The sequence below is a fragment of the Diorhabda sublineata genome, chromosome 10 (assembly GCF_026230105.1).
Source record: "Diorhabda sublineata isolate icDioSubl1.1 chromosome 10, icDioSubl1.1, whole genome shotgun sequence".
Lineage (NCBI taxonomy): Eukaryota > Metazoa > Arthropoda > Insecta > Coleoptera > Chrysomelidae > Diorhabda > Diorhabda sublineata.
The window spans coordinates 17,374,973-17,401,394 of record NC_079483.1 but is presented as its reverse complement, the minus strand read 5'-3'; the positions used below and the strand labels follow the sequence as shown (position 1 = coordinate 17,401,394).

General features: G+C 32.8%; 2 protein-coding genes across 2 annotated transcripts; one reads left to right on the top strand and one right to left on the bottom strand.

Annotated features, from left to right (window-relative positions):
* The first annotated feature begins 33 nt into the window (after positions 1-33).
* Positions 34-8,392, top strand: LOC130449954 (exocyst complex component 4). Its single transcript, XM_056788074.1, has 15 exons — positions 34-302; positions 370-522; positions 769-947; positions 2,764-2,929; positions 2,984-3,183; positions 3,234-3,375; positions 3,431-3,685; positions 4,536-4,654; positions 4,711-4,899; positions 4,960-5,125; positions 5,195-5,418; positions 6,331-6,574; positions 6,631-6,978; positions 7,575-7,781; positions 8,112-8,392. Exons 1-15 carry the CDS (start codon positions 159-161, stop codon positions 8,271-8,273), a joined length of 2,898 nt encoding a protein of 965 aa, XP_056644052.1. The 5' UTR covers positions 34-158; the 3' UTR covers positions 8,274-8,392.
* LOC130449955 (venom carboxylesterase-6-like) lies at positions 8,314-26,422 on the bottom strand. The gene is made up of 11 exons (XM_056788075.1): positions 26,284-26,422; positions 24,394-24,545; positions 24,235-24,340; positions 15,716-15,901; positions 15,403-15,588; positions 12,012-12,202; positions 11,570-11,735; positions 11,333-11,514; positions 10,187-10,337; positions 9,454-9,577; positions 8,314-8,619 (listed from the first exon to the last, which is right to left on the bottom strand). The coding sequence occupies exons 1-11, from the start codon at positions 26,321-26,323 to the stop codon at positions 8,430-8,432; spliced, it is 1,674 nt and encodes a 557-aa protein (XP_056644053.1). The 5' UTR covers positions 26,324-26,422; the 3' UTR covers positions 8,314-8,429.

Here is a 26,422-nt window from a genome sequence, read left to right as displayed (position 1 = left end):
ATAATAATACATTTTGAAATATTGGCTTAATCTAATTTTATTTACTTATAGTATTATATTATTATATATCAAAATTATTAATTGAATTTCATCGATATTATTCTGAAATATGTACTAAATACACTATTTGCAGAATATAATTAGGATATTTGACATACATGGTTTCAGAAGAGAAGAAGTGTAATGGTGTTAAAAAGGGGTGTTATTGTTTTTTGATAATTATTAAAGGGTTGAATTACTCCAAAATGGATCTTTCTCCCCCTATCAAGCCCCCTAGGGGGGTCAAACCTGCCAAAGAAACGGTAATTAATATATTATTCAAATTTTTAATTTAGGTTATATGAGTACACCTACTTTTAAATTTTTCAGAGTGGACTTCTAATGTCTGTAATTCGAACGTTATCTGCAAGTGAAACTAACGAACAAAGGGATAGAGAAAAAGCCAAATTGGAAAACGATTATAAAATATGTGACCAAAGGTTAGACGAACTTGTTTCCAAACATGAAAATGATTTGACCAAGGTGAGTTGAATACTGAATAATATAAGATGTACACTCATATTAATCTTAGCTTTTTGCTCTATAGGGGTAAATTTAATCTTTTTCATAGATAATGAATCAAAAAACTGTAGAATTTCATGTATAATTATTAAAATCAAGGCTATTTTAATTATTAACTTATTAACTAGTAGTGAGAGCAGAAGTAATCTTTTAATGATATAAATATCTATGTTTTACTAGGCATTTAAAATACATTTATTAAAACAGGTAATGCATCTATTTGGGTCCATATCGCAGATAGTTCTGATAAATAGAGAAAAAATAAAGAAAGTTAAGGAAAGTTTACAAGATTGCAAGAGAAAATTGGGTTGTAAAAGAGATGAATTGAAAAATTTGTGGCTAGAAGGTTTAGAATATAAGCATATGCTGCAATTAATTGAAGAAGTGTAAGTTGTTTCTATATTAAGACAGTACCTTGGATAAACTCCGGTAGTTCTGACTTCTCATTAATTTATTAGTGTGAATAACTCAAGTTTTACCAATAGAAATGTCCAGTGGAACTCTTTAGTAACCCACAATTGATAATGCTTTGGTAGTTATGTTTTCATTCAACTCATCTAGCAAATTGAATTTAGTTATGTATATATTGGGTATTTGGACCATCATCCGGTGGTGGATTTACCAGCAGGCTGATTAGACTGTATCTTAAAGCAGCAGATTTCATGGAACTACAAATTTTTAATTTTTTTTTAATTTACAGAATTAGAAAAAATTAGAGTTATGAAATTTCTACTAGCTCTTTTATGTATAGACTCAGATCTAATGAAGAAGATTCCATATAATGATATAAATAATGATTTTGAGTATTGAAGGACCTGCTAAAATATATTGTAATATTTTTATAATTCAATTTAAACTGTAATACCATTGTATAAATAGAAAAAAATATCTATTTGTTGTTAAACTGTGTGTGTAATACAAAGTATGTGTCGACTTTACTCTTTGAGAAAGGATTTACCAATACTTATCACCCACATATTTAATCCTATTTTATGTTCCATTTACTGGCCAAAACTGCTAAGAACTGCAGAAATAATAATGATCCCATAAAAGGGAGAAAACCCAAACATTGTCTTTTCATATTGTCCAATAAGCTTACTGCCAATCCTGTCTAAGGTCCTTGAGGGATTACTACTACAAAGAATAAACTCAGACTGAAACATTGAGGAATGGATACCATCATTCCAGTTTGAATTCGGGAAGGAACATTCAACTATACAACAAATCCACATGAATAAGCTACACAGTAAATCAGATACTAGAAAAAAAAATTCACCTTTTTAGACTCTTACAAGGTTTGGCACACAAGCTTATTTTATAAAATCAAAAATTGTCTTCCAATTTGAACTTCAAACTGTTGAAATCTTACCTAAGCGATAGAGAGTTCTGAATGAAAATTAATGAAAACACTTCCGATAATCATACAATAAAAGCAAATGTACCACAGGGGAGCATCTTAGGGCCATTGTTATAATATGTATTATACATAGTATAGTAGAATCCAGGATTCTGCAGACACAGTTATATGACATCTAAACGTGGTTGAGCAAATTGAAAATCAAGATAAATGAAATAAAATCCACCCAAGTGTTTTTATGAACAATGTACAAATATCACAAGCTACCAATACGAAATACTTAGGCATGTATTTTGAGACATATGGGGAGATCATATCATTAAAAACGCAAACAAATCGACCTGAAAGTAAAAGAGTTATACTATATTATATATTATATAATTGGTGGAAAAGCCAAATTAAAATAACATTAACGAAATACAGAATTTATTTAAAGAAGCAGAACAATAAGATCTAAAATGATAGTGTGAATAAGTCATTTCATGAAAAATGAAGTTTAAATAATTGTGATCTAATTTCTAAGGTCAGTAGATGCGTCTAAATATGAATAGTCTACAGGCAGCAAATAAGCAAATCTGCCACTGCTAATATCATTTAAAAGTTAGTAAAAACTCAGAACTACTGGATATGATGCAAGGTTGCTCTATTATAAGAGTTTTTTCAACATTATCCTCTACATACATTTTTTTATTTCATGACAAATAAATTCTGTTTACTACCACTTCACAATTACACTGCATGACCTATAAAAGTTTCGAGGTGTAATTGTGATTGGTTCCAGAAATTCAAAATCAATTTATAAAGAAGAAAAGTATTTTTTACATTTTGATTAAAAATTTTTTTAGTGAAAAAATGAATGAAGTTCCGAATAGCCTTTCAGTTTATATGGCTAGAAAACAGTACTTACATGCCACAAATTTATTAGTAGAGGCTGTAAATTTAGGTAAGGGTACATTGGAAGGTGTGGAGAGTTTGAAAGAGCTGGGACAAGAATTGGAACAAAAGAAAGAGGTAGAGAATAAAGAGGGTGTGCGTTATTGATGCACTAATCGATTTTTATTTTAGCAATTACATGTTCAACTTTTATCAGAATTAAAACAACATTTGTACGTTAAACCATCACAGCATATATTAGCATTAAGAAGACAAAATTCTGCACAAGAAGGTTTCTTTGTGAATTCCCCTCTGCAACGAAGTATAGAACTTAGGAGGTCTGGCAGAAAGAAATCTTCAATCTCGAAAAATCTTTTCAATAACACATCAAGGTGAATATTTTTTTCTTATAGCTCATATGTTTAATTTTGTTTATTTGCAGTGAAAAGAAATCCATATTTGGTGATAATTTTGATGTAGAAGAGAAACTAGATGTATCAAATCCTGAAGAAAATCGTAGTAATTTTGTTGCCATACTTGTTAAATGCTTGTGTTTATTAGAAAAATTGCCATATGCTGTTAAAGTGAGTATACTACATTGTCTTTTCATAATATTCTTTGTATTAATTTAATTTTTAGGAAATAGTACAAGAAATGCAACTTTCTTTGAAGCAAATCATAGAAAGAACAACAAATAACATTAAAAATTTAGTAGATGTAAGCGACCAAAGATTATTGCTTAAGGAACTCGTACAAATTTTATTTGAACAATATAAGGAAGTAGCCGATTCCCACTATGTATTTATGACTTGTGTAGAGCAGGCGAAAAAAGCTCATAAGCTTGAAATTAACACATATGATACATTTTATTTTTGGTCACAAGTTCAAATTGTTGTAAGTCAACTTTTCCTTATAAAACATATGGATGAATATTTTTTTTGTACTACAATTATAGTAGTTAGGATTTTAACACTTTCTTTTTCATTTTATTTCCGCCTACGTTCAGCTTCACAAGATGAAGAAAGACATGTCATTTGATTTCTGAAATGACTTCCAGGCACTTTACATCGTAAATGGTCGAAATTGTATAATCTTTGAAGAATGCTATAACATCAATTTCCTTTTCAATACTATTTATCAGTTATTTCGTTCTGCATTTTCTCTTATTTGAAGTGATTATCCATAGGTTGGATAAGACTGTGACATTGGAAGGCAAAAATTTTACAAAAATATTTCCCTTTTAATTCCCTTGGCTGGGATGGGGCGTTGTCAATTAATAAATAGCTTTCTGGGGTAAATTTTGAAACTAACTTGGAGAATAAATACTGAATTCAAACCATTTCTAAATTATTGTTTGATTTAACCATCTTTTAGTTTGGTTGAATTAATATACTGGGAGGTTGCAAGTCATTGTTACTACAATTATGCCTGGAGCTTTAATTTGTCTTATGTTATGGCTTTTTTTGAACCTTTTTAGCCATCCTGATGAGGTGTCAAATGTTTCCTCAAATTCCAGGAGTTCAGAAAATTGCAGTAAGAATAGAATCTGAAACATGCTTTTCATCATTTCTCACTCGACTTACCCAACCGAAAAGTGTTGCTTTCAGTTCTTCAAATGTACTGCTTCTCACATTTTTTTTTCATTAAGAGTTGTCTGAAGTTTGTTTTAAAATGTTTATCCTGCACACTATTTCATTTTTATATCTATCAACACCTTATTGAATTATTTCTTTATATTTTTTAGTTGCAATCATTTTTATCTGAATATTTAGACATCCAATACATGTCTAATGATATGCAACTGAACGATATAAATAATATTAGCGATATATCTTCATATTTCTCAAGACGCAAACAACCAAAGTAAGTTTTATTAAAGGGAATCCTTAAAAAATGATACTATATTGATTGTGTTTTAGTAAAAAAAATGTACTTTTCAAATTTGATGGTTCGTCAAGTGCTTTAAGTTTAAGTAGCACCTTGAAATCCGTACAAAAGAATAAAGTACTTATATGTCCACCTCATCCAAATAATATTTTAGTACTATATATACCTTTCGTTTGTTTCTTGGATGAATTAGATCAATCCGTGGGCATTAAAAAACAAAGGTAAGGACTGATTAAACTCTTTTTGTATATATATCGTTCTGTAACTAATTTTTTTTGCAGTGATTCCAATTTATACGAATTTCTGACTGATTATGTCAACAACGTTTATCTGAAACGGAAATCAGAAGAGATTTTAGATCAAATAGAATCCTGTATTAGAAAATCCGATGCATGGAAAGCCACTATTCTCTTAGATATTACTTCAGATTATAAGCCCTTATTAGTGGTACGTATATATACCTTTTCAATTATGTTATTATAATTAATTTCTAATTCTTTTTATTATCATATTTAGAGTACCGTAACAGTAGAAAGATGTATAAGGGAATGGAAGGCGATATTGAAAGCGTTGCCTTTGTACAGTGAAATGATCGCAGGATATTCCTGTAAAGCCTTAAAAGAATATAAAGAAATCTGTGATACTGCATATAGAAGAATAGTACAACCCCAATCTGAAGATAACAAGAAAATTTGTAGTGCTGCCTGGCTTAAAGATGATGACATTAGTCGCTTTCTAAAGTAAGTATGTGTACAATTTTATTTTAGTTGTTGTTTTTAATTATCTATATTTTCTTTTCTTTTACATCTTTTTTTCTTCAAACGAATCTTTGGTACCTTTAGACTTATTTTTCTCTTCATATAGCCAATTTTAAAAATAACTTCTACTGATTTTATGGTTTAGTTCTTGTTTCTGATAGCCTCTTGTTGTTTCTTATTCTGTTGTAGATTAAATCGTGCCTTTCTAATTTCGACTGGACTTTACCAGATGCTCAAAGAAACATCAGTTTTGTTTTTCAAAGTTCTTCAACATTCGATGAACTTCTAAAACATTTCATCTTCTATACAGTGTCTGATGAATGAGTTTCAAACTCATAATATCATAATGGTGCTAAACTGACTTCTTTTTTATTTTTGAAGTACATTATAAGAACTCTTCAAAATAGTATTCGGTACATTTAGACTTATTTTGATCCTTGCATCGGAAATTTTTGCCTTTTACCTTGCCTTTACCTTTTACCTCAAGCTGCTACTGTTCTTTGGACACAGCTCAGACTGATTTTGATAACAAAAACAAGTCAGATGTCTTCTGCTATTCCCATAGTCTTCCGATACTCTCATAATTTCATTTTTATCTCCTTGAGAAGTATTACAAACACCTACTGGCATTATTCAAGCTTCCTGGTGCCTCTTAGTCTACTATATAGAGTTCAGATCTCTGTTATACCTTTCAAAAGACATCAGGTTCATTTTTTTTCTTCTCTAAGTTATTTAAAGGGCTCTACTTTATTTTAGAATTGTATTAGAACTTAAATTTTCTTCTCCTTGGTTCTCCTGTGATTTAGATCAATCCCACTCAGTATATTGAACAAGACATTCTTATCTATGTCACATAAAATTTGAGGAACTATAAATTATTTTGTATTTTTATAGGTCTTTGCCCAATTGGTTGAACTTGAAAGCACAACAAGAGTATCACGCGCGAGGTGAACGAAATAAGAAGTTATTGAAACGTGAACATCCATCAGAAGAGGAAAGTCCAGAAGACGTTCGAATGAGAAATAGAAGAGAAGCCGAAATGTTGGCTAGTAACCTCGGAGAAGGTGGAGTATCTGCAGGTGAATTCCTATCCGATATGAATTTGCTGAAAGAACTCGCCCAGCTTCAAGAAAGTATGGTAAGTGTATTGATATAAAGTGTTGATCTATTTTTTTTATTCTATCTGTTTTGCAGGAATGGTTTGCGATTAGAATGTTTCAATACGCTAGTGAATTTAGACGAGAACCTTCTGGATTGTCACCTCCCCAACCGGACAATAACCATTTGGATCGACCTTCGCCTGTATCGGCTTCTATTTTGCAACAGTTAACTAGCATAGCTCAAGAATTCGACGAATTAGCCAATACGTGCCTTTTGCTACTTCACTTGGAGGTGCGAGTTCAATGTTTTTATTATTTATTAGCTCAAACGCATTATAATAAGGAAAATCACGAACCGGATCCTAAAGTTTTGGAATTAAGCAGAGTTTTAGCTAATGTCGAAGAAGCCATGGCAAATAGTTTACACCCTAGGAAATGCAAGGTACTTTTATTGATTATTTCAGACCAAATATTTCCTTTTCGCTTTATTTATACAGTGAAACATGTATTTATAGATTTTCACCAATTTTTTTTTTACTTATAGAGGCTTTTCTTTTATACATTTTCACCAAAAAATAATAGTTGTTTCTATATGAAAGGAATCCCATTATGGAGATATTGACATGTACGTTTTTTTTTCATTTATTGAAGTGAAAATTGTTAATTAAAGAAAATTGAAATTTTCAACAATCATACAGAAATCTTGTTATAAAATTTGTTTGTTTTTTCTTTTATTATAACTCCAAACTGAAAAAATATATCTAAAAAACGTCCTTATTGTCAGTTAGCTCTTTTGGGCCCCTAAAATATCGGCTGTGATGATTTTTTAGAAAGTTACGAAACATATTATGAAGATGAGTATTAGTAGTCTTTGCCTCCCCTATAATTAACTCTTCTGGGGGCAGTGTTGCATACCATTAAAAAATTATGGAATTTCTAAATTTATCTATTAATTTTACATTGCAAAGTATCTTTTATCAATAAAAAATTTTATTATTCATTTTTAGAAACTCCCTATTATAAATTATTTTATTTTAGTACATATTCGAAGGGCTCGGTCATCTAATAGCAAAAATATTGATAAGTTCAGCGCAATATATGAATGTAATTGATGAAGCAGGTATCCAAAGAATGTGTAGAAACATATTTACATTACAACAAACATTGACAAATATAACGATGAGTCGAGAAGTTGCTTTGGATCACGCCAGACATTATTTCGAGTTATTCTTTTTAACACCAGAAGTAAGTCGAATTATTATCAACAAAATAATAATTTTTTATTCGTATTGCTGAAAATATTTATTCAGTGGTTCATTTTTATGTTACCTGTGTAACAAATTATTAAAAATAATTTGAAATATTAAATTACTATTCGATAATTAACAATGGTAAATATGAAGAAAAACTTGCTGTTGAAAGATGAACAGAAACGAACCTTCGAAGGACAAGGCAATATAATAATTATGAGTGCTAGTAAAAAGTGTATTCAGTATTTTAAGAACATATAAATAATGTTATTGGGTAATTTGAAATTTATTAATAGAGTAGGTAATAATTTGTTTTTTATTTCAGGATATTCTTAACGGTATTGTAGATAAGGGACCTGAATTTTCGGAATTAGAGTATATGAATGCCTTCCAATTGCTAAATAGGAGTAATAAAGAATTTGGATCAGTTTCTGTACATTTGGAAAGATTATCGGACATACTAGGAGAAGTAGGAGTGACTGTATGATAGTTATTTAAAGCCGCAATAGAATTTTATATTTATTTAATTTTTATTTATATTTTTTTTTAAATAATATAAACATGTTAAGTCGTTCGAGAAAGTTTCTATTAAAATTATTATTTATATAAAATTAAAGATATTTTACTGAATTTTTATGAATTATCACAACTCATCTTTTGCAGGGAAAAGGTTTTCGTTTTCCGCGAACGGTAGGTTTTCCCAGAATTTTTTATTCCCGATATCAGTCTTTTCCTCTATGAATATCTTCTCAGGACCATCTATACGTAATTGTACCCACGGACCTTTAAGATTTCTGGGCAACGGTTTCCATTCGGTGGAAGTGTTGGGTTTGCTTAAAATTAAAAATAAATTACATTTTGGTTCGAAATATAAATGTTACTTGGAAAGTGTTTCGGGAGCTTTGAAAATTGTTAATTTTAAAGATATTAATATACTCTTTCCAAATTTCAACTTTACCATCTCATTTTATGGTAAAAACAAAATTAAACTAGAGACAGATACCTACAATTTATGTAACGTTGCAAATTGTACTTCAACGAGCATTTTGGTCAAAAAATTCATTTTCACAATACCTTCACAATACGCCCTCTACGAACTGATCCTCTTAATTTAGAAGACATGCCAGATGAGTGGAGCGTTGCAGTTGATCACATATTTATGCTCCGCCAGACTCTAGAGGAAACCTACGAGTACAATGTTGATCTTCACCACGACAGAATCCTCATAGACCAGCTGTATGAGGACCTAGTGAGCTTAGATTTCCCAAAGAAGCTGGTATGTATGGTTAGAATGATAATGCGGAATGCCTCTGGCATATATATAGTAATTGAAGGTATCGGGGTCTCTAGGCACAGTTTTTACTTGCATCAGGGATACCCACTAGCGTCAACACTAATCAATTTCTTACTAGAAGATACCGCAAGGAGCTTCTGAACGAATCTCGGAGGAACAATAGATAAGAACTTCAAGGAGCACCGCGACCTTCCAAACCACGTTCCAAGATCAAATATTTTAGGGCCTTGATAACTGAAGATAATGACGTGACAACATGAGTTACTGAGAGCGCTCTAGTTTAGAGGGCTCTCACGAAGGTCAAAGCTCCCAGAAATTTTTTCGGGTGAAACTACCAAATGACTGTATTATTATAAATGTTTCAAAATCTTACCCGGTTTCCATGAAGGAAATCACCAAGTTGATCATAATATCGCTCATCGCTCGATCATTTTCAGTTGACAATGTATCCATATTGGTTTTGAAAATGTACGAAGTGTCATCCCCATGAGATACCCCTAAAATTTGAAACTATACTCAAGATAACTTTCTGAATTCTGAAAGAATTTTAACTAAATGTTCTTATATCTTTTTTTAGGTTTAGACCATACATAGCATCGATGGGGATTTTTAATACATGATTTGTAATGGTAAACCCCACCACCAATATTTGGCTTTCCGGGAATTTTTGTTATTTGACCACTATTTTTATGTCTAAATTGGCCGGACTAAGAAAAGATATGAAAATATGTTGTAGATGTCAAAATTCTCTACAAAAATGGTCTGTATGATCTTTTTCCCAGAAGTTACCATTCCTGAGATATCGCGGTTTGAATTTTTTTGATAAAACTTACTGGTTTCCAGAAAAATCCAAACAAACTTGAAATTTGACCTTTGGCACATAGCATCGATGGAAATTTTTAAAATTTTATTTGTAATGGTAAACCCCAGCTCTCTACCTATATTTGACTTTCCAAGAATTTTGTTATAATAAGAAATTGAATGAGAAAGAAAAAAACAATTCGGTATAAGTGGAACAGGGAGATGTGGAAACAAAAAAAAACATTTTTTTGGTATAATACTAAATTTTGTCTTTGTTACAGATTATAATAGACTACAAAACTTACCAAGATTCACATCTGAGTATGTCCTGAAATTTGATTTACTATTGACGCCTCTATAATTGAAATAGTAACAATACACTGGTGACTCAGTTGCGGCTGCTTGTAAACGACTTGCAGTTTCGATACCTCTTAAGAAAAGTCTATCGCTGAGTATCTGAAATATGGAATTCATTAATTTTTTTTTGTGGAGGCGAAAATCTTCAAAAGGATGCTAGAGTTGCTAGGATATATGTAATTTATATCTAGAATTCAAGGATACAACTGGCCAGTGGCGTAAAGTTGAAACAGTCGAGGTTTATCTAGAATGCAAGGCTACCATTGGCCAGTTTGTAAAGTTTAACCCTTCTTTGCATGATTTTTTCTTTATTGATGAAATAAATTGAAAATAAATCAAGGTGATATAATTCATGATCAACAAACATCGGAATGACAACTTCAAGCTCATTTTACTGATAGTGACACTTGCTTATTTTTGACAGCAATGTTTTATCTTTATGCAATGGACATTAAAAAAGTATCCAGGCACGATCAACTTGAAGTGAACTTGTTCTTTTATATAATTTTTGGGCATTCAATGTTATGATGGAAATTTTCATCGTAACACAAAGAGATCTGATATTAAACATGTTGTCATGCTTGGTGACTCTGCTAGTGCAGATAAAGAAGAAGCTGACAGGACAAATAGTTAATTGTAATTAAAATGGTTTTGTTTGTTTTGGAAACGCGTGCCGAACCGAACTTACAACATAAAGATGAGAAAAGAGTTACTGAGCATAAGCCAGTAGACGTAGACGTTACTTTTGGGAGCTAATGCTAGTGGGGTTATATAAAGCTTGAATCAGGTTTCGTTTATTACTTTGAGAGCATTAAAAAAATCCATAATTGAGGGAATACTGCCAGTGGTGTGGAGGGCATGGGTCAAGTGAAACCTGAGTAATGAACAAAAAGACTGAGGACAATGAGGTAATTATAGAAAAGCTCAAATAGGAAACAATAGGAAAAGTGACAGATGCGAAAATACACAAGTTAAAAAAGAAAGGAAAATCATGGAAACCTGACTAAAACAAGTGGTACACGAAGGAGGAAGAAAAGGGAAAACAATACGGCAAAGGATCGGAACCTGAATGAAAACTAAAATTCGAAACTTACCTGAATGAATTTTTCGAAATTCCTTTTGCCAACTTCTTTATTTTTCAGATATTCTAATCTGATTTTGGTACCTATTTGATTGAGCTGAGAAGCAGGTACCACATCGTTATAATGCAAAATATACGGCATTATATAGTTCCATCTCTTGTCCAAATAATCCAAATATTCGTCAAAATAGAAATCTGAAAAATTATTATATTTAGTTATCACATTTTCATTATATTTTACGGGAATTACCTGATCCTGGGTATAATCCTTCAGAGGAAGTGTACGACGTTATCCATGGCAAATCTTTAACAAGTCCTTTCCGAAGAAGTATCAAAGGATGTTCAGGAAATATGGGATCCTTTGCCCAACTATCCACTACTAATGCAAACGGTGAAAAGGGGTTATACAGCCAAGGCTGAAAATAAAAATTTCAATATTTATTATATTATTAGGGAAAAGTTTTGAGGTTATGTTGGTGACGTCCTAAAAAGGTAGATAGAAGTTTTGAGGTTATGTCCTAGGTGTTTGTAAAGGGGAACTCATTATATTTGCCCATAAATCTGAGTCTAATAACTGATCAATGATCCAGAAATTTGATTAACCAAGAATACCAAGAACCCCATTGTTAAAAACAGTTTATATAAATTAGAAGGCAAACATTACAATATTAAAAAAAACCAAGTTTACTTACTTGAAAATGTTTCATCGTATGTACGATTTGTCTGGCAGGTTTTGTTTTCAAGCAATTCACCATTTCTTCGTTATTTTCCGTTGGGCATCCGACGTGAGACGCTACAGTTTGACTTTTCTTCAATGGGTCTTCCATGAGTACCCAAGGGTTCAAAACAGTACCACTCTGTGATATACCCTTAGCAAATAGACCTGAAAATGTTAATTTTAACGAATTGAGTTGATATTGGAGACATATTGGATTTTAATTTTCTTCTTTGACTACTTTGAAATATTCTAATCGCATATTTTTGTTTTTTTTTTTAACAAAAAGGGAGTTTTTATTTATTCAGTAGATTCTTTTGAAATATTAATCAGTACATGAAAAATAGGGGGTCATATAGTACAAGGTGTGATCAGACATAACAGTAAATTGTCTATGAACTCCGTGCATCATCAATATCTATGGTAAATAGTGGTGTAATGATCATTTTCAACAAATGATTTACCCGGGCGTTTATGATCGATCACAAACCACCACATACATGTATGTATATAAATCAAAACTGCAATAATCGAATCTATATGAATCGATTCCATATTAGAATCAACTGCATTTCAATCCAATCAAAATGGATTTAGATAAATCGAAACTGCTTGCATCGATTCCACATTAGAACCGAATTAGTATGGATTACGGATGTATATAAATCGATTCCACATAAGAATCAAATTAAAATGGATTTATATTAGTCGAAACTGCACGAATCGATTCCACATTAGAATCAGTTCTACTTGATGCAAATTAAAATGGATTTAGTTAAATCGAAACTGCATGAATCGATTCCACATTAGAACCGAATTAAAATGGATTTATATTACATGAAACTGCATGAATCGAATCTATATGAATCGATTCCACATTAGAATCAGTTCTACTTGATGCAAATTAAAATGGATTTAGTTAAATCGAAACTGCATGAATCGATTCCACATTAGAACCGAATTAAAATGGATTTATATTACATGTAACTGCATGAATCGAATCTATATGAATCGATTCCACATTAGAATCAGTTCTACCTAAGGCAAATTAAAATGGTTTTAGATAAATCGAAACTGCGTGAATCTATTATGAATCGATTCCATATTAGAATCAACTGCATTTCAATCCAATCAAAATGGATTTAGATAAATCGAAACTGCTTGCATCGATTCCACATTAGAACCGAATTAGTATGGATTACGGATGTATATAAATCGATTCCACATAAGAATCAAATTAAAATGGATTTATATTACATGTAACTGCATGAATCGAATCTATATGAATCGAATCTATATGAATCGATTCCACGTTAGAATCAACTCTACTTGATGCAAATTAAAATGGATTTAGTTAAATCGAAACTGCATGAATCGATTCCATATTAGAACCGAATTAAAATGGATTTATATTACATGTAACTGCATGAATCGAATCTATATGAATCGATTCCACATTAGAATCAGTTCTACCTGAGGCAAATTAAAATGGTTTTAGATAAATAGAAACTGCGTGAATCAATTATGAATCGATTCCATATGAGAATCAACTGCATTTGAATTCAATCAAAATGGATTTAAATAAATCGAAACTGCTTGCATCGATTCTACATTAGAACCGAATTAGTATGGATTACGGATGTATATAAATCGATTCCACATAAAAATCAAATTAAAATGGATTTATGTTACATGAAACTGCATGAATCGAATCTATATGAATCGATTCCACATTAGAATCAGTTCTACTTGATGCAAATTAAAATGGATTTAGTTAAATCGAAACTGCATGAATCGATTCCACATTAGAACCGAATTAAAATGGATTTATATTACATGTAACTGCATGAATCGAATCTATATGAATCGATTCCACATTAGAATCAGTTCTACCTGAGGCAAATTAAAATGGTTTTAGATAAATAGAAACTGCGTGAATCAATTATGAATCGATTCCATATGAGAATCAACTGCATTTGAATTCAATCAAAATGGATTTAAATAAATCGAAACTGCTTGCATCGATTCTACATTAGAACCGAATTAGTATGGATTACGGATGTATATAAATCGATTCCACATAAAAATCAAATTAAAATGGATTTATGTTACATGAAACTGCATGAATCGAATCTATATGAATCGATTCCACATTAGAATCAGTTCTACTTGATGCAAATTAAAATGGATTTAGTTAAATCGAAACTGCATGAATCGATTCCACATTAGAACCGAATTAAAATGGATTTATATTACATGTAACTGCATGAATCGAATCTATATGAATCGATTCCACATTAGAATCAGTTCTACCTGAGGCAAATTAAAATGGTTTTAGATAAATTGAAATTGCGTGAATCTATTATGAATCGATTCCATATGAGAATCAACTGCATTTGAATTCAATCAAAATGGATTTAGATAAATCGAAACTGCTTGCATCGATTCCACATTAGAACCGAATTAGTATGGATTACGGATGTATATAAATCGATTCCACATAAAAATCAAATTAAAATGGATTTATGTTACACGAAACTGCATGAATCGAATCTATATGAATCGATTCCACGTTAGAATTAATTCTACTTGAGACAAATTAAAATGGATATAGATAAATCGAAACTATTATGAATCGATGCAATATTAGAACCAAATTAGTGAATGTATGTAAATCGAAACTGTACGAATCAATTCCATATAAGAATCAACTCACTTGGATTCAAATCAAAATGGATTTAGATGAAACTGTACGAATCGATTCCACATTCGAATCAAATAAAAACAAATTTATTCAAATCGAAACTACTTGAATCGAATTTAATTGAATTAATTTGTCATATTATTCGGATTGTTTCGAAACCGTGAACGAACGTGGACCCACCACTACAAACCAGAGACCGAACAGCAGTCAAAACGGTGGGTTTTCCGAGGTAAATCGATAACACAGAAAATCAAGATGGGTTTATCAGCCAATAAACTACTGATCACCATTTGTTTGGGATATACGCAGTAAACTCTAAATTGACTACTTCCAAAAAAGTAAACCATTCGATGACGATAATTTTGGAAAAAGAAGAAGCCATTTGTTAAAGAAAAAAAATCTTTTGCAAAAGGGTGCAGATATATGTTGTTTCCGTGGTAAAAATCTATTAATTAGACCAAGAATAGCTCCCACATCCACCTTATTCTCCGTATTTAGTCTCGAGTGACGATTTATTATTTCCAAACCCGAATAAATGGTTCGACAAAAAGAACTTACATTAAGGATAAGAAAATTGTGGGAAGGATAATGAAAAATCGAAGGATTTGTATCCAAAGAATAAATAAATGAATAAATTGAAATAATCATTTTATTATATTTTTACCTTTTGATTGTTTGATGAGGTAATGCGTTTGTACACTAGCGCCACCAGCGGACATGCCCATTATGGTAACAGACTCCGGATTACCACCAAAATATTCGATATTTTCTTGAATCCATTCAAGAGCGCGAACTTGATCTCTTATTCCATTGTTGCCTGGAACCAACTCGTCTTCGGTACTCAGAAATCCTAAAATGGCCACGAATTGTTATAAAACATAAAATTTCATGAATTGCAGAGTTTTTTTCCTACTTTTTCATATCGATGTCATATCAAAAAACTTTGCTTACTTTTAGATAATTTTTTGTATTCTCACCTAAAGGTCCTAGCCGGTAATTCAAATTGACGTAAACCACGTCCTGATCGAGGAATATTTGAGGACCAAACACACCACCGAGATTAAACATAAACGCTCCCCCATGTATAAAAACCATAACATTCATTTTCTTCGTGGTGTTTAAGTTGGGTGTATAAATATTTAGATATAAACAGTCTTCGTCTCCTGGAAAATAATTTTGAAATTATGTATAATAAGTATATTATTAAACCTAAATCTCCTCTGAAGAGCGTCATGTCAATTGATCTTTTTGTTGTTGTTTGTGATTGACATCACGCTCTTCAGAGGAGATGTAATTCAATATTCGTCGAGGTATTAGCCAGGAAAGTAGTTGTTTTCTCCTTTGAAGAGCGCTATTGTATACTAATGGATAATTTTTGAGCTCAATACCCACATGAGACAGTTCTTCTTACCTTTACTTTTCATACTCGTATTGTTTGATACTTAGGGCCCTTTCACACCAAACGAATCCTAATCAATCAGAATCACTCCGAATCAAGTTGAATCAGATTGACCAACATTCGGCTTCGAGCGCTCCGTTTAAATGTGAAGGGATTCTTTTCCCGCCTTCAAACCGAACGAATCTGGTTCAAACAGGTTTGATTCGAGGTCGCACTTGATTCAATCTGTCAGATTCCTCGTCCGGTCAGTCTTGAACCAACAATCATACGAGATGGACGTGGAGATATTAATTTTAAGAGTTAAAAAATTATTCAGGTTGATTCAGCTGGTGTGAAAGAGTGGAGATGACGAATCAGATTCAACTTGATTCGGAGTGATCCAGATTGATTCGGATTCGTTTGGTGTGAAAGGCGCCTTAGTGGACGTTGAACTTTAAACATACTTCAAATAGTATAATATACTGCTTATGATATCCCAAAGTTATCTGTTAAATTATACGAACAAAAAATTTCCATAATAAACTTGAAAAGAAACCGGAAGAACGTGAAACTACACCTAATCTGTATTAAACGATATTAATAGTTTTATCTATATAATTTTTTGTTTAATTTCATTTATGACTGATAAATATATAAATGAAGAACGTCCGTAAACAATATAACTTTTCCATTGACTTATTTATAAATAATAGGAAGAGCATTTGATCTCATATTGACCTCAATCTGAATTTCGTTACTCAATAGTGTGATAAATTTATTTATTTCACTTCACGCGTTTTGTAACTTTTAAAAATATCCAACAACTACGACAGTAATTATAAATTAATCATAATAAACTAGCTGACCCGGTGAACGTTGTTTTGCCATATAAATTATATCTTGGAAATATTTTTCTTAGTTCAATACAAATAAGTTACAATAAGTGTGTAGGTATAATCAAAAGCGTTGAGATATTGAAAGGAGGCTTTATTAAAGTTATTAAAATCTTATTTATCTTAAAGTAACGAATATATTTCAAATTAAAATACTTGATAGGTATCTACGCATCAAAAATAATCATATTTTTATTATTAATTATGCGAGAACATGCCACTTCGGAATGACCGTTGTTGGTCAATTCCTCTACGTCTCATGACTATGAATCTTCCCTTTTCTCTTCGTTCTAATTGTCTCTGTTGATTTAGATCATCTGATACCTCGTGTTACACGCACGTCTTCATTGTTTTCTTGGATTTGTTCGCCTGATCTTGATGCTCTAATATCTTCTTGACTAACATACTTTTGGTCAATTCCTCTACGTCTGATGACTATGAATCTGCGCGTTTCTCTTTGTTCTAATTGTCTCATGCACATCTGCATTGTTTTGTCGGTCAATTCCTCTACGTCTGATGACTATGAATCTTCCCTTTTCTCTTCGTTCTAATTGTCTCTGTTGATTTAGATCATCTGATACCTCGTGTTACACGCACGTCTTCATTGTTTTCTTGGATTTGTTCGCCTGATCTTGATGCTCTAATATCTTCTTGACTAACATACTTTTGGTCAATTCCTCTACGTCTGATGACTATGAATCTGCGCGTTTCTCTTTGTTCTAATTGTCTCATGCACATCTGCATTGTTTTGTCGGTCAATTCCTCTACGTCTGATGACTATGAATCTTCCCTTTTCTCTTCGTTCTAATTGTCTCTGTTGATTTAGATCATCTGATACCTTGTGTTTCACGCACGTCTTCATTGTTTTCTTGGATTTGTTCGCCTGATCTTGATGCTCTAATATCTTCATGACTAACATACTTTTGGTCAATTCTTCTACGTCTGATGACTATGAATCTGCGCGTTTCTCTTTGTTCTAATTGTCTCATGCACATCTGCATTGTTTTGTCGGTCAATTCCTCTACGTCTGATGACTATGAATCTGCGCGTTTCTCTTTGTTCTAATTGTCTCATGCACATCTGCATTGTTTTTTCGGTCAATTCCTCTACGTCTGATGACTATGAATCTGCGCGTTTCTCTTTGTTCTAATTGTCTCATGCACATCTGCATTGTTTTGTCGGTCAATTCCTCTACGTCTGATGACTATGAATCTGCGCGTTTCTCTTTGTTCTAATTGTCTCATGCACATCTGCATTGTTTTGTCGGTCAATTCCTCTACGTCTGATGACTATGAATCTGCGCGTTTCTCTTTGTTCTAATTGTCTCATGCACATCTGCATTGTTTTGTCGGTCAATTCCTCTACGTCTGATGACTATGAATCTGCGCGTTTCTCTTTGTTCTAATTGTCTCATGCACATCTGCATTGTTTTGTCGGTCAATTCCTCTACGTCTGATGACTATGAATCTGCGCGTTTCTCTTTGTTCTAATTGTCTCATGCACATCTGCATTGTTTTGTCGGTCAATTCCTCTACGTCTGATGACTATGAATCTTCCCTTTTCTCTTCGTTCTAATTGTCTCTGTTGATTTAGATCATCTGATACCTCGTGTTACACGCACGTCTTCATTGTTTTCTTGGATTTGTTCGCCTGATCTTGATGCTCTAATATCTTCTTGACTAACATACTTTTGGTCAATTCTTCTACGTCTGATGACTATGAATCTGCGCGTTTCTCTTCGTTCTAATTGTCTCATGCACATCTGCATTGTTTTGTCGGTCAATTCCTCTACGTCTGATGACTATGAATCTTCCCTTTTCTCTTCGTTCTAATTGTCTCTGTTGATTTAGTTCATCTGATACCTTGTGTTTCACGCACGTCTTCATTGTTTTCTTGGATTTGTTCGCCTGATCTTGATGCTCTAATATCTTCTTGACTAACATACTTTTGGTCAATTCCTCTACGTCTGATGACTATGAATCTGCGCGTTTCTCTTTGTTCTAATTGTCTCATGCACATCTGCATTGTTTTGTCGGTCAATTCCTCTACGTCTGATGACTATGAATCTTCCCTTTTCTCTTCGTTCTAATTGTCTCTGTTGATTTAGATCATCTGATACCTCGTGTTACACGCACGTCTTCATTGTTTTCTTGGATTTGTTCGCCTGATCTTGATGCTCTAATATCTTCTTGACTAACATACTTTTGGTCAATTCCTCTACGTCTGATGACTATGAATCTGCGCGTTTCTCTTTGTTCTAATTGTCTCATGCACATCTGCATTGTTTTGTCGGTCAATTCCTCTACGTCTGATGACTATGAATCTTCCCTTTTCTCTTCGTTCTAATTGTCTCTGTTGATTTAGATCATCTGATACCTCGTGTTACACGCACGTCTTCATTGTTTTCTTGGATTTGTTCGCCTGATCTTGATGCTCTAATATCTTCTTGACTAACATACTTTTGGTCAATTCCTCTACGTCTGATGACTATGAATCTGCGCGTTTCTCTTTGTTCTAATTGTCTCATGCACATCTGCATTGTTTTGTCGGTCAATTCCTCTACGTCTGATGACTATGAATCTTCCCTTTTCTCTTCGTTCTAATTGTCTCTGTTGATTTAGATCATCTGATACCTTGTGTTTCACGCACGTCTTCATTGTTTTCTTGGATTTGTTCGCCTGATCTTGATGCTCTAATATCTTCATGACTAACATACTTTTGGTCAATTCTTCTACGTCTGATGACTATGAATCTGCGCGTTTCTCTTTGTTCTAATTGTCTCATGCACATCTGCATTGTTTTGTCGGTCAATTCCTCTACGTCTGATGACTATGAATCTGCGCGTTTCTCTTTGTTCTAATTGTCTCATGCACATCTGCATTGTTTTTTCGGTCAATTCCTCTACGTCTGATGACTATGAATCTGCGCGTTTCTCTTTGTTCTAATTGTCTCATGCACATCTGCATTGTTTTGTCGGTCAATTCCTCTACGTCTGATGACTATGAATCTGCGCGTTTCTCTTTGTTCTAATTGTCTCATGCACATCTGCATTGTTTTGTCGGTCAATTCCTCTACGTCTGATGACTATGAATCTGCGCGTTTCTCTTTGTTCTAATTGTCTCATGCACATCTGCATTGTTTTGTCGGTCAATTCCTCTACGTCTGATGACTATGAATCTGCGCGTTTCTCTTTGTTCTAATTGTCTCATGCACATCTGCATTGTTTTGTCGGTCAATTCCTCTACGTCTGATGACTATGAATCTTCCCTTTTCTCTTCGTTCTAATTGTCTCTGTTGATTTAGATCATCTGATACCTCGTGTTACACGCACGTCTTCATTGTTTTCTTGGATTTGTTCGCCTGATCTTGATGCTCTAATATCTTCTTGACTAACATACTTTTGGTCAATTCCTCTACGTCTGATGACTATGAATCTGCGCGTTTCTCTTTGTTCTAATTGTCTCATGCACATCTGCATTGTTTTGTCGGTCAATTCCTCTACGTCTGATGACTATGAATCTTCCCTTTTCTCTTCGTTCTAATTGTCTCTGTTGATTTAGATCATCTGATACCTCGTGTTACACGCACGTCTTCATTGTTTTCTTGGATTTGTTCGCCTGATCTTGATGCTCTAATATCTTCTTGACTAACATACTTTTGGTCAATTCCTCTACGTCTGATGACTATGAATCTGCGCGTTTCTCTTTGTTCTAATTGTCTCATGCACATCTGCATTGTTTTGTCGGTCAATTCCTCTACGTCTGATGACTATGAATCTTCCCTTTTCTCTTCGTTCTAATTGTCTCTGTTGATTTAGATCATCTGATACCTTGTGTTTCACGCACGTCTTCATTGTTTTCTTGGATTTGTTCGCCTGATCTTGATGCTCTAATATCTTCATGACTAACATACTTTTGGTCAATTCTTCTACGTCTGATGACTATGAATCTGCGCGTTTCTCTTTGTTCTAATTGTCTCATGCACATCTGCATTGTTTTGTCGGTCAATTCCTCTACGTCTGATGACTATGAATCTGCGCGTTTCTCTTTGTTCTAATTGTCTCATGCACATCTGCATTGTTTTTTCGGTCAATTCCTCTACGTCTGATGACTATGAATCTGCGCGTTTCTCTTTGTTCTAATTGTCTCATGCACATCTGCATTGTTTTGTCGGTCAATTCCTCTACGTCTGATGACTATGAATCTGCGCGTTTCTCTTTGTTCTAATTGTCTCATGCACATCTGCATTGTTTTGTCGGTCAATTCCTCTACGTCTGATGACTATGAATCTGCGCGTTTCTCTTTGTTCTAATTGTCTCATGCACATCTGCATTGTTTTGTCGGTCAATTCCTCTACGTCTGATGACTATGAATCTGCGCGTTTCTCTTTGTTCTAATTGTCTCATGCACATCTGCATTGTTTTGTCGGTCAATTCCTCTACGTCTGATGACTATGAATCTGCGCGTTTCTCTTTGTTCTAATTGTCTCATGCACATCTGCATTGTTTTGTCGGTCAATTCCTCTACGTCTGATGACTATGAATCTGCGCGTTTCTCTTTGTTCTAATTGTCTCATGCACATCTGCATTGTTTTGTCGGTCAATTCCTCTACGTCTGATGACTATGAATCTGCGCGTTTCTCTTTGTTCTAATTGTCTCATGCACATCTGCATTGTTTTGTCGGTCAATTCCTCTACGTCTGATGACTATGAATCTGCGCGTTTCTCTTTGTTCTAATTGTCTCATGCACATCTGCATTGTTTTGTCGGTCAATTCCTCTACGTCTGATGACTATGAATCTGCGCGTTTCTCTTTGTTCTAATTGTCTCATGCACATCTGCATTGTTTTGTCGGTCAATTCCTCTACGTCTGATGACTATGAATCTGCGCGTTTCTCTTTGTTCTAATTGTCTCATGCACATCTGCATTGTTTTGTCGGTCAATTCCTCTACGTCTGATGACTATGAATCTGCGCGTTTCTCTTTGTTCTAATTGTCTCATGCACATCTGCATTGTTTTGTCGGTCAATTCCTCTACGTCTGATGACTATGAATCTGCGCGTTTCTCTTTGTTCTCATTGACTTTTGATTACAATAATTTCGTGCCTCTTGCGATTGTGATTCACGTAACTGACTCTAAATTTGATTGTCGATGACTCTAAATTGGTGCGTTTGCGTCTTGCTGGCATTGCTGATTATACATATAACCTACAAATAAATCAAATTAAAATATTTATTGGTGAAAAATAGTGATTTAATATTGTATCCGTTTAGTTATTATTTGACTTACCTTTCATAATAATAGAACACGAATATTTATCAAACACGTACACGTTTCTGTTTTGATTTAAAACTATTTTCAAAAAATGTTAAGTACAATATGTACAAGTACGATAATGACCGTTGTTGGCGGCAGCTTACAACACGTGTTTATTTACATGAGAGGAAAAACTGTCTTTTCAGTTATTAACAAATTGTAAATTAATAATTATTGCACTGGAAATTAATGATAAAAAACACAGAAAAATCAAAATGATATGTATAACTGTCACAAAATGGCCGAAAACTGTATAGTGAGTAAAACGAGATGTTTGCTGGATGAGAGGTGAGAACGGTAGACACCTGGCGGGGATTTCCTATCAATCGACGAGGAAGAAACATAAAATTAAATTGAGTAAAAACCATAAGAATTTATTGTACTATAATTATTATATTCGATTGCCATCTTGCAACCTATTGCGGATCTGCGGATTAAATAAAAAAAAGTATGAATCGCGATGGGAAAATAGGAGTTGATAGTTTAAGGGTGCAAATTTGCATATAAAATTTTATAAAAATCGGTTAAGCCGTTTTGGATACAACACAAAAAGAATTTTTTAATTCGAACTTGCAGGTTCTGTGATAAGCGCGTTCAAAGGAACAAACAACAAACTCTTATTTATTATTTGTATAGATAAATATATTTATTTTAGCACGCGTTGTAATAAAAAAAAAATATTGTTCGTAATATTTCTGCCATAGACTATAGACAGGCCCGGACTGTAATGAAGGACTTCCACATAAAGTCAAACAAGAAATGTTAAGTGAAAAATCAAAAGATGAATTTGATGCTGTTCAAAATTACAAAATTGTATATTTTGATATTTTATATTGTACGGGGACGAGTATATAAGAAATATTTCACGTAAACAAATATGTTTACAGGTTGGACATCGAAAAGTTTGCCTCTATCCTGCTTAATTAACCTTTTGCAAAAAACTGAACCAGGTGCGATTGAAGGTCATCGTGAAAGTTTGACCATTCAAAGAATTCTGCAAACTACGAAATAAATAGTAATCTGATGGTGCCAGATCAGGGCTGTATGGGGGATGTGGTATCACTTCCCCGCTAAGTTCCAATAGTTTTCTATCAGTTGCCAAAGATGTGTGAGGCCTTGCATCATCCAGTTTCATTGATTGTTGACAGTAAACATCACAATTTATCGTTTGGTTTGTAATCCCACTAAACTGACAGCAAGTTGTTTATCAGCTTTCGATTTGGTTTGTGCTGGTTCATCGTGTTTGCTCCGTGATCGTTTTCTAACTATGTTTCTGTACAGGATCCAATTTTCATCATCACTGATGATTCTTTTCAAAAAAGGGTTTAAATTCGTTTAAAGTGCATATCCGCAAATGTTGATTCTTTGTGTTAAATGAATTTCTTTCGATTCGTGAGGTAGGTTACCAAATATCAAGCTTCTTAACTAGCCCAAGACATTGTAAATGTTTTTCAATTATTGTGTATGATGCAGGTAGCCTCTTCGGTCATTTGGTCATCATCTAATTAGGTAGGCCGACCAGAAAGTTGCTCATCTTTGAGGGAAAAATCTCCAGAACGAAATTTTTGATAGCAATACTGACGCGTGAGCGCTGGTAAGCAATCAGCATCATAAACTCCACATATATTTTTGTGAGCCGCTGCAACTTTCCTTCCTTTATGGGAATGAAGAAGTAATTTCTGTACTGCATTTAAAATTAACCCACAACTAATAGCTTCAATACGCACTAGTTGCTACTAAAGTTATGTCAACGTGACGACAAAGACGATTTGGAAATAGATAAACTTTTCAATGTTTCAAAAGTGTATTTTTTGTTTTGTTTGGACTTACTCAACTTACCAAATTTGTTATAAAAGTGTCTACTTTCATAGGAGGACAATTGAAATTAGATTTAAGATAGAAAATCTTACCAATAACCATATCTTCTCCTGAAGGTGTGTAATGATAATACTGAATACATCTGAAAATTGTTCTGGCTTTCCATATTCCCAGCCACGGTTTTGGCGGAACAGGTTCCTGAAATTATTTTCATTCAAAATTTATTGAATAATAAGTTTTCGATTCAGTACCTGGAATCTTAAGTCGCCAACAGGTGGAGCTGCGTACGGTACACCCTCAAAGGCATTATATTCTCTTCCTTTGACAGTTTTACCAACATAACCTTCAATAGTACCCAAAGGGAGTTTAACGTAAGTTGGAGTGTATTCTGTACATGTGGAAACTGAAAATACAAATATTTGATATTTTTTTTTAAATAAACTTTTATTCGATATAATATATAAGGGAAAAATAATTAATCTGAAGTTTTGGCCCACCCCATAAACATCTTACAAACCAAAAATAATAGTGTCAGTTATTTGTTTACTTTATACAAGTACTTCTTCGGTATTTATGATTGTAGTTTAGTTCCAGTTAGCCCAGTGAGGCGCAAGATTTATATTTTTTGGACCAAGACGTGTTTTGGTGAAGATAGCAGCTCAGAGCAATGAATCGAGGGATCCGCCCATGAATACTTTTACAGTAAAAAGGATATTGATGAAGGAAAATTTGAAATTGCAGCAAATCGTGGAATGACGGTGGTTAGCTGACCACCATATTGCGAGCTGAACCCGGTTGAAATGGTAGGGGCACAGATAAAAGGAAAAGTTTCAAAAAATAATAATTGTTTTGAAATTATTGATGAAATCATACGATTGAATAAGAGAAAATGTTGAAGTGGCCACTAATTGGCTGCAAAAGTAGCTCTACTCTAACTGGTGAATTTTTGTATTATTTTCAATTATTATTTATGAACGTAACGTTATTTAAAGGTCATAGTTTAAGCCCTTGAGAATGTTCTTTACACACCTGGTGAAATAAAGAAAAATTATGTGAAAATACAAATTTATCATTCATCATTGTAGTCAACGAGTGAATAAAATTGTTAAAAAGACAACTTTCCAAAGTTAAGTGTTTGTGTCATAATTTAAAAAAAAATTAGAGATTTAAAGATTTTGGAGGTAATTTTATACTTTCGCGGTCCCCTCGTTTTTTGGCTCCAAAAAATCGAAAAATCATCCGATTTCGATGGATTTATCTTAGTTTTTACGGCGAATTTATGGGAAATAACTCAACTAGAGATTTAATATAGTTTTATGAGTTTAAATGTATTCATAAACGCACTTCTTCGCATTAAATCGTTCATAACTTTTTTACAAAACATCAAACTCAGTTCATGTATTTTTTTGTTAATCTACGCGAAAAAACGAACATTTTGGAAAAAAAAATTGAAAAATGTTTGTTAATTCATTTTTTTAATGGTAAAATTTTTCAATATTTCAAAGTTAACTTTTAATATTGTACACTTGATTACAATAAGTAATTTTAAGAATATTTTTGTTAATAAAACTTTAATGATTACTTAATAAAAAAGGTACAAACGATTATGTGGGTCAATTTTAAGAGATATTTTGACTATTTTTAATTGTAAAAACGTGATGAATAAACATTTTTCTATAATTTTTTTTCCAATTTGTTTTTTTTATGTAAATTATGAAAAAAAATATAACAACTTCATTTGATTATTAGGAAAAAAGTTATCAACAATTATACGTGATTGAGTGCATTCTCATGAACATTTAAAGCCCTGAAACTAATATAAGTTTTCATTTTTTTCTTTCCATAATTTTTTTCGTAAATCCGATGGAAAAAAGAGGATTTAAAAAATAATAATAGAAATCGGATGATTTTTCGATTTTCTAGAGCCAAAAAACGAAGGGACCGCGAAAGTATAAAATTACCATTTTGGAATTTTACATAAAATTTTTTACATGTGATTCTAGTTCTCAGAGAGACAAAATATATTATTCAAGTTCAATATTTTGTGTACAAAATACCAGTCTACTTAATGTTTATAAATTAGAAGTCTAAATAAAGTAATAAATGTACTAAAATTAAATGTTTGTTATGTAGATTCTTACTTCTAATAAATATGAAAATAAGTTGCAAAACCATCAACATTGTAGTAACACTATGAGGAAATTCAAGATACAACTAACAAAAAATATCAATGTAATTGAATCTATAGAGAAAAAGTCGTAAAAGATAAGTTATATGCAT